We start from the raw sequence: 9191 nt of genomic DNA on the forward strand, positions 1-9191 counted from the left end.
GGTATTTGTATGAATCTACAATTTCAATTTGCCCGCCATGAAGTGTATGAATACTTGGACAGGGGTCGAAGCTAGGGGACCTAAAGTTGTAAAGCTAGTGAATATACTTGTCATCATATGAAACTAGACGATCTAAGGAATCCATTGATACCTACCATGTCACGCTTGTCGATAAGGGGGATAAATAAAATAACATACCAAAGTTAGTCTCCCTCACCTCAAGATATCCGAATAAAAATGGATTTATCATGTTTTACACTGTAGCTGTTGCCGTAACTACAGATTTCAGATGATGTTGTCTCAAAAGTATCAAAGTAGGAGATTTACAAATATATGTCCATTCAAAAATACTAAGTTGATTTACAAATGATGAAATACGAGTTACAAATTACACGCACGGACAAAGATAGGCATTTATAGATTCAAATCGCTCTGTATTCATTTGTGCATTGTGTTTCACAAGTTGCAAATTTTTATGAGACCATTTTAGCAACATACCAAGGTATTCATTTTGTGATGATTTGTTTGTGATTTTATGTTTGTACTAACTTGTAAAATGAAGGTTATGAAAGTGTACTGTGGGGAGAAGAAGGAGATGAATATTTTTTAGTGTGGGTTTGACTAACAGTAGATATGATGGTACCTTGGATGAGTTAATGGCATTTTTTGGAAAGAGAATACCATTGTGATTTTATTCACTTTTACAGTAAAATTGTTCAATTAAACACGTTTGGCACATTTCCATGTTTCAACACAAAACGATTTCAGAGGTAGAAAATGAAAGAAACGCATGTTGCTTCCTCCATGGGAATAAAAACAGAGAGGATGGTTTCTATCAGCGGCTGATTTACGCTGAAGGACACAAGCCCTTGAGTTAAAATTATCCACAAATGGAAATTCTCATTTAATTCCCCCCTTTGACAAAATGGTCGGAGATCAGGGTCAGCTACACCATCAGGAAATCCTTGAGAATCATGCTGTTGCTGTAAGACACTTCAACAGGGTTGATGAAATACTCAATACCTAAATCTTCCACACACACCTTCCTGTATGATATTATCAACTTCTGGCACTTAAAGAACATGTGAATCCATCCGTCTATTTCCTAAACCACTCATCCTGTATCTTCTTTACCTTTATAGTCCTTTTAAATTTAAGTACAATGTTTTCTGAATAATCCTTCAGTCATAACAATGGATGATACATCGTAAATCCTCAGTCAGGGTGTTAGTGAGTCTAGTCTCACTTTGCCTGACCTTCCTCTACAGTGCTGCGCAGGAGGGTCTGGCTAGTCCACACAACATTCCGGGATGGGAGAAAAACGTGCTCTGGTTTATTGGCATTTCTTTAAACCAATCACAATCGTCATGGATGGCGCAAAGCACCAAGCAGAGCCACGGTGCCTCTGCAAAATAGCCTCGGGAAGGAACTTGTTTTGGTGGAACATGTGTACGTTCAAAAGGTTGTTTTAGTCGTGGAACAGAAAACTCTGATTGGACGGATAGTCTAACTAGCTGTCTGGATTTACCCTGCAGAGATCTGAGGAGCAGTTAACCATAGTCCTCAGAAATCCACCGGAGTTTAAAATGCCAACACAAAGAAAGCGGAAGGTGACGGACATCCGGCCGAAAACAGTGAAATCCGGCAGAATTTTCGGCGGAACAGAGCAATCGTGAGTCTGATTCCTTGGACGCACTAATCACTGGAATTTCTTTATTTTGCTGAAGGCCATCTTGACTTTTCAGCAGCAGCTTTCGCAAGACTTTTCCTCATTTCCTCCTCCTCCTCCACCCTGAGTATGAGCAGGGATGTAGCAGTAGGTCTTCAGCTGTCTGGCTCCCAGCTGGTCCTGGTGGTGGGTGTAGGGGTGAGGAGGAGTAGAGGGGTGGGGTGGAGCGGAGAGGCAGCTGTCCTCTTGGCAATGGGTGGGAGCATGGCATGGAGACGGATGGGGGTACTGGTTACATGGTGGCATGCTGGCACCAACCTGCGCAATGATTTAGAAATGACTTTATTTAGTTTTGTCCAAGAAAAACTAGTGTAGAGTATATTATTTATCAAAATTACAATAATCCATTAAATGTCTATCTATGAATCTATATAAAAAAAATTTTTTTACTTTATATACCTTTTTAAAGTTAAACTTTCCTTGCCATCACAACCATTAGTATCTTTGAAATGTGCTGCCTCCTTTATATGTGAAAGTCCCATTACTTTAGCCTGATTAGTGATTCACGAATTGGGATGGACGGATGGATGGATGGATGGATGGATGGATGGATGGATGGATGGATGGATGGATGGATGGATGGATGGATCATGATGACAGGCTAGGCTGCGTATTTTGTAACAGCAGTATCGCTTTCAAACGATGATTTAAAATTGTTTTAAACAACCCAAAGGGATTTTAAACAAACCATAAACACATTATTTTAAACAACTGAATGTTGAATCACTGAAGCAACACCTATAAATCTATTGCAGAAAAAATAGTAAGGGAGACATTCATAAATTATGCGCACCATGTGAAGCTACATGAAAATAAAAGGCTTGCACATGATTGATGCACAGGACAGATAAAGGTTAAGTATTTCCAGCGCTCGACTTTTGAAAGCATAGTTTCCATGTTTACATGTCTGTCTGTTTTACTGGCCGTCGTACAAAGAATCTAATTTAGAGTGTTTCTCTCAGATACACAAGGCCTGTAAATAGAAACGCAGCAGGAAAAAAAAACAAAAAAACAACTTCATACAATAAAGATTTAGGTTAAATCTACAGCATGTACTTATTGGACAAGCTGCAGCATTGGCGCGCACCTGTGGCGTGTTGCTGCCAGTGTTCCTCAGGTCATCCAGGTCAGTCATCCCCAGCTTCCACCTCTGCCATTTCTTCTTTATCTCTGCCTGCACCTGCAAGCAAAGGATGAGGTACAGTGAGAGGAAGAGGAGAGAAATCGGAAGACAAAAAGTCCTTGGACAAGACACTACTAAAGATGGAAAATGTAAAAGAAAAGCATCAAGACACCTTTAACTAAATGTACACTGAGTTAATGAACACATCTGAAAGCTCAGACTCAAAACTCCTGTTGTAGAGTTGTCTTCTTTTTTTATAAAACATATAAATCAGTTCTCTCAAACCTTAAAGGTGCCCTGCCACACATATTTCATGACTTTGTTGTAATGTCTGAAGTTCTACCATGGACTCTGTAACATTTTTTGTGGAGAAAATGCCTTGCTTACCTTGTTTCAAGCCATTCTAGTGTGGTATAGAAAGCCTACAGGAAGACTCAGCTCGATTTCTGCCAGTTCTCATTAATATTCAACAAGCTCAGCTGTTTGAATCTAACACCTAGCCAATGAGAACCTGGCTGTCAGAATCCTTTACCCAGCCCAACTGGGCGAGCTAATGAATAGTAATAAGATCAGGCAATATGATGTCAGACTGACCAACTTTTGTAATTGGCCTGATTTCTCTGCTTTATTTCTTTTCAGTGGCTAGAGCTGACAGAGGAGGTAGCAGTTCATTTTCACATTCACAACATAAAACAAACACATATGGACCTAAAATATTTAAAAAGAAAATGCAAGTAAAAACGGTTTTGTGTGGCAGGTCACCTTTAAATGACGCTTGTCAACCTTAGTAGTGGTCATCTGTTTGCTTTCAAGTAGAAAATCTTTTTATTGCCCACATATCATTGGGGGAATCATTGTCCACGGTGAACCATAAGGTACACCGAAAAGCCCCACCAATAATAGTCCTAATCATTAGGAACATTTCCTTTTGTTATTTCACAAGCATTTTATGTCAAGCCTCTGTGATCCTGGTGCACAGTGCCTGCATGTATACACTCACTTTGGTAACATGCATGCACACACATAGACACTTACCTCCATGTTGACAAAACAGTAGAGGATGGCTACGAATAAACCCTGTGAAGAGGGGAAATTACTCTTAATGTCGAACCCGACGTAGAAATACCATAAACTGTGTTTTGTGATGCTGTTTCTATCAAGAAAAAGTCGTCAGAGTGCAGATAAATTCATCCCGAGTGGATATACAAAGTCCTGACCGTACTTGGAAAGAGTTGAAGAAGAGTTGGAAAAAGAGGTTGATGGTGGGTAGGATGCCATCCGTGTGTTCCTCTGTCAACACTGCAAAGACCACTTCATGGATCCCCAGCAGAGGGATCAGGGTCAGGGTTGATTTGGCCAGTCTGGAGGGAAAGACACAAACCAGAACATTATATCTGTTATCTAGTCAGTGTTTTGCTCAAAGACCCTTCAGCAGGGTAGATGCTTTGCTTTGTTTGTTGAACACCTGCTTTCCAGTTACAGGACAGTCTCCCTATCCTGCTGCCCAGAGGCTCTGCAGAGTAAAATAGAAAAGTGAATACTTTATCTCCCTCTAGCAGAGCATTGTGGGAGATAAGAAAGAAGCTCTGCTTGATGGAAATTATTCTTGTAAATCAGACCTTTTGTGCGAGATAGCAATCAGCTTTTGTGTGCGTCCGTGCGTGTGTGTGTGTGTGTGTGTGTGTGTGTGTGTGTGTGTCCACCGCGGCTCCTTGTTCCAGCAGCTTTAGTCTGAAATAGTCTGAAATGTTCATTTAGAGTTGATTTGACATGTTGCAATAAGAAGGGTGAAACAGAGTTAGGTAAATATGTTGAAATCATGTACTGTAATGAAGTACATTTTAGAGGTACTTGTACTTAACTTCAGTATTTCCCTTTTATCCCACTTTATACCTAATCTACTACATTTAGGAGAGAAACATTGCAATTTTTATTCCACTGCATTTATTGGCCATTTCTCATCACTAGTTACTCTACAGATTAAAACGTGACATACAAAACACATATGATAAGCTTACAGATAGCACTGGTAAATATTACAGTAATGGTTCTCAACCTTTTTGGTTTTTGATCCCTTACAAAAAAGCAGCTGGGGCCCCTTGTCATGTTTCAGATGTCTAAGATGTTTGTTATCATTTATACCATATTAATTAGTATTCGTCTGCTAATGTCAGATAGGATATCTTGTTTTACTTTGGATAATTTAACTGTAGTTCTTTTTTATAGTTGCTGGCTTTTTGGTTTATTGCATATATTTCACATACTTATGTATTAATGTAGGCCTACTGCATGTCTTCTGTTGTATTTATAATGGCTGCAGTGAGCTTCAAGTGAAGGGACAGTCAAGTAAAGCTTTTCATAGGCTGTCTCAGTCCCACTCTGACACAACTAAAATCCACAGGGTAATTACAATGTAGTAAAAATAAGAATACTGACCTTCATGACCGTACACGTCATGTGAAAGCCATGTAAGCCAACACTCTGCCTCTTTCAGTCAAAGATTAGAAGGCCGTGTCACAGCTATCACAGTGCTGACATGGTCTCTATGTACCTCCACTAATGTTCATTTTGCTCTAATCCATTAAGGTGGTCTCCCACACTACTGGTTCCACAGTGTTCACATGTTCACCACATTAGCCATGTTATCAAGTTGACCTGAAAACCATTGGCCTAATTACTGTCTTGCCCATCGTAAATACTGTTTTCCTTTTTGAGTGGCGGGTGTGTTTGCAGTATTTTTCCTTCAGTGTTTTTTTAAGGCAAGGTAAATATAACTTTACAACAGCCATGTCCACATGTCTTACCTGAATTTGTAGTCGGAGTATCTCATCTGATGGGCTTTCAGTTTGGATACAATAATCTGGATGATGCGAATAAAGATGAAGAAGTTCACCTGAGGTGATACAAACAGGGTTATTTACATCCTCAGCAGTTGTGTTTCAAATGAGATGATGACAGTTCAGATTATAGCTTATGTTGACAACTTTGTCCACTCTCATTACATGTACATGTTCAGGTGTGTGTGTGTGTGTGTGTGTGTGTGTGTGTGTGTGTGTGTGTGTGTGTGTGTGTGTGTGTGTGTGTGTGTGTTCATGGTAGAGTAATTTGAATGTGACAGGGAGTGCTGCAGGTCATGTACTGTGCATGGCAGTGGTAGCTCAGTACGTAGTGGTCCCCGTACGGAACAAGTACGGACTGTGGACTGGTAGCTGGAGAGGAGTCAGTTCAACTCCTGGGCACTGCTGAGGTGCCCTTGAGCAAGGCGCTGAACCCCCAACTGCTCAGGGTGCCTTTCATTGGCAGCCCCCCTCACTCTGACATCTCTCCATTAATGCATGTATACGGTCCTGTTTGTGAACATGTGTGTACTGTATATCGGGAAGGTTTGAAATTTGTAATATCAACGGAGTGTAAAATTGTAATTTCCCCCCAAAGTATCAATGAAGTACATGTGTCTACATGTGTGCTATCTGCACTATGACATGAAGTCACGGAGAAAGAAAGCCAAATGATGCAGATAAGATGATGAACATCACATCGAAACACAATGTACAGATAGGGCTGGGCAATATATGGATATTATATCGATATCGTAATATCAGACTAGATATCATCTTACATTTTGGAAATTATAATATCGTAAATAGCTTAAGTGTTGTCTTTTCCTGGTTTTAAAGGCTGCATTAAAGTAAAGTGATGTCATTTTCTGTGTTACCAGACTGTTCTAGCTCTTCTATTATTTTTACCTTTACCCACTTAGTCATTATATCCACATTACTGAAGATTATTTATCTTAAATCTCATTGTGAAGATATTTTTTACAAGCACCAATTGTCAACCCTATAATATCACCACAATATCGACATCGAGATATTAGGACAAGAATATCGTGATATCTGATTTTCTCTCTATTACCCAGCCTTATGTACAGATCACATGTACAACTGCCAACCTGTGATGTTCCTGGTCTGCATTCATATTGACTGTAGGGTTTAATAGGAAACATCCAGAGACTGCCACTTACACTGAGTATTGTGTGTGTGTGTGTGTGTGTGTGTGTGTGTGTGTGTGTGTGTGTGTGTGTGTGTGTGTGTGTGTGTGTGTGTGTGTGTGTGTGTGTGTGTGTGTGTGTGTGTGTGTGTGTGTACGTTACCAGAATGGCGATCAGGATGGGAGTGCGTATTATCCACCAGTGCGCCATTTTCTCGTTTACCTCCCAACACCTACAAGCACAAAAAATGTAAGAAATAAGACGAAAAGTGAAAATTGTATTCACATCTACAAAAAAACAGTCCATCTGTTGAACAGGTACGAGGCAGAATAACTATTTAAAAAAATTATAAACACCACAAAATCTATTGAAGAGACAAAGTTAAAAATGACTCACCTTGTGTTTTCAAACAGGTAACGTACAATAACCCAAGGAACTACAAATAACACTGGGGTGCCTGACACAAAACAGAGTTTACAACACAAAAGCAGATGTAGTTAATCATATTTGATATTACACACGCATGTGAATTAAGAGTGCAACCATTCACCTTTTACAGCTATGTTGTGTGTGTGACTACTTCTGTGTCATTACCCCAGCCAATGAGAAGGTATCCACAGAAATAGCGGTTTCCGGAGAATACCATCATCCCCAGCAGGTTGTGGAGATACAGGCCTTCCACCAGCAGCCAGTAGTAGTTGGCTCCCACACAGTACTGCATCAGCACCTGAGCCACGCGGCAGCCAGACACTGCCTGGTGGGTGATGGGGTTGTTTTTACATTTAAAGTCAAGTCTTAAGAGAGCCAACTCTCAGTAAACCAACAGTCTTGACATCAACTATCACTTCAGTTTTCTTACTGAACCATTGTCAATTATTGCTATGTGATAAACTTGCACAATGTTAAAGGGGTGATAGAATAATTATATACGGTATTTCACACTGTTCCTTAAGGTCTCCTAATGGGGTATGTAACATTGGTTGGGCTGAAAATGGCCTGGTTGATATTTTATTGGCCCTTATGCATCCCTGTGATTTGGCCCTATTTGTAACAAGAGCTTTTCTTCCAAATATGGTATGCTCATGAATATTTAGATGAGCTGCACGCTGATTGGTTGAGCGAATCGCCATACACACACATTAGAGACGCACGCTGATTGGTTGAGCAAATCCCCAATACACACACATTAGAGAAGCGACAGAATCTCATATTCCAGACACTGCAATGTTTTATTACCAAATTCGCTTCTGAGATTTTTTTATGCAAGAAATCAACTATATAAAGCTCAAATATGGGCAGTTTTACGAAAATTGATGGCTAATTGCAAATTTGGTAAGACGTGTCGGACTTTAGGAGCTCCACACAGTCTGACGAGAAAGCGGCAGCCTGCTGGGTTCCATACCCAGCGCAAAGTCACCCTTTGTGGATTACTGCACTACGGGGCTGCCGGCATAACTATAATATATTTACAGTTTGAATTTCGTCACAGCACTTATATCACAGCTACCCCAAGGTCTTACAAAGCTAACAAAAGCTAACAGTCCGATTTGAATTTAAGGCATTTTTATAAACGTGAGGGGTCTTGTTAGGAGGAGCAACTAGCTAGCTATATGTTCCATTCAATACAATGGGAAAAGATTGCAGCTAGCTAGCTACACTTTCGGCATAACTATATTATATTTGCAGTTTGAATTTCATCACGCCACTTATATAACATCTACCCCAAGGTCTTACAAAGCTAACCGTTGTGTCCGATTTGAATTTAAGGTATTTTTATCAACTGAGGGGTCTTGTTAGGAGGAGCAGCTAGCTAGCTATATGTCCCATTCAATATAATGGGAAAAGATTGCAGCTAGCTAGCTACACTTTCATAACTATAGTATATTTACAGTTTGAATTTCGTCACGGCATGTATGTTACAGGTTTTACAAGGTCTTACAAAGCTTAGCTAACACTTTATTTATTATTTACTTTAACACTGATTTCGGATTTCAATGTAATGCATTTTTGTGAATTTCAGAGGTCTCGTTAGGAAGAGGCTAGCTAGCTCTCATTGATGGACTCCAGCTCACCGCGGGCTCTATCAATGAGACTCGCGGACAAGAGGCGTTTATTTCCCCAATCGTTTGTTTAAATAACTCAACACACATATCCATTATAAGATTAACTGGAACCAGCGGTAAGAGATTGTCACACACCAGCCACTTAGCAGGAAGAGGGGAGGGAGAACAGCAAGCTGCAGGCCCTGGAGCTCTGTCAGGGCAGCGGCGTTTAGTAGTCCAGTCACCCAGAAAGGGTTAGTTTGCGCGGGTATTGAGCACCGCGGGCTGCCGGCTGTGACGGAGTTC

General features: G+C 40.4%; 1 protein-coding gene and 1 long non-coding RNA gene across 2 annotated transcripts in view; one reads left to right on the plus strand and one right to left on the minus strand.

The window, feature by feature from the left end:
* Positions 1-1585: 1585 nt before the first annotated feature.
* gipr (gastric inhibitory polypeptide receptor) overlaps positions 1586-9191 on the minus strand; it is a 16300-nt gene continuing 8694 nt past the window's right edge. The window contains exons 8-15 of the mRNA XM_028573732.1: positions 7438-7597; positions 7240-7300; positions 7006-7075; positions 5657-5745; positions 4075-4213; positions 3888-3929; positions 2817-2909; positions 1586-1987 (exon numbers count right to left, since the gene is read on the minus strand). Coding sequence (XP_028429533.1) covers positions 1742-1987; positions 2817-2909; positions 3888-3929; positions 4075-4213; positions 5657-5745; positions 7006-7075; positions 7240-7300; positions 7438-7597 — 900 coding nt within the window. The 3' untranslated portion in view covers positions 1586-1741. The remainder of the gene's footprint in view (positions 1988-2816; positions 2910-3887; positions 3930-4074; positions 4214-5656; positions 5746-7005; positions 7076-7239; positions 7301-7437; positions 7598-9191) is intronic.
* Positions 7315-9191, plus strand: part of LOC114552723 (uncharacterized) — a 6172-nt gene continuing 4295 nt past the window's right edge. The window contains exon 1 of the long non-coding RNA XR_003692213.1: positions 7315-7600. This is a non-coding gene — a long non-coding RNA (uncharacterized LOC114552723). The remainder of the gene's footprint in view (positions 7601-9191) is intronic.

The sequence above is a fragment of the Perca flavescens genome, chromosome 3, assembly GCF_004354835.1.
Source record: "Perca flavescens isolate YP-PL-M2 chromosome 3, PFLA_1.0, whole genome shotgun sequence".
In the NCBI taxonomy this organism is placed as follows: domain Eukaryota; kingdom Metazoa; phylum Chordata; class Actinopteri; order Perciformes; family Percidae; genus Perca; species Perca flavescens.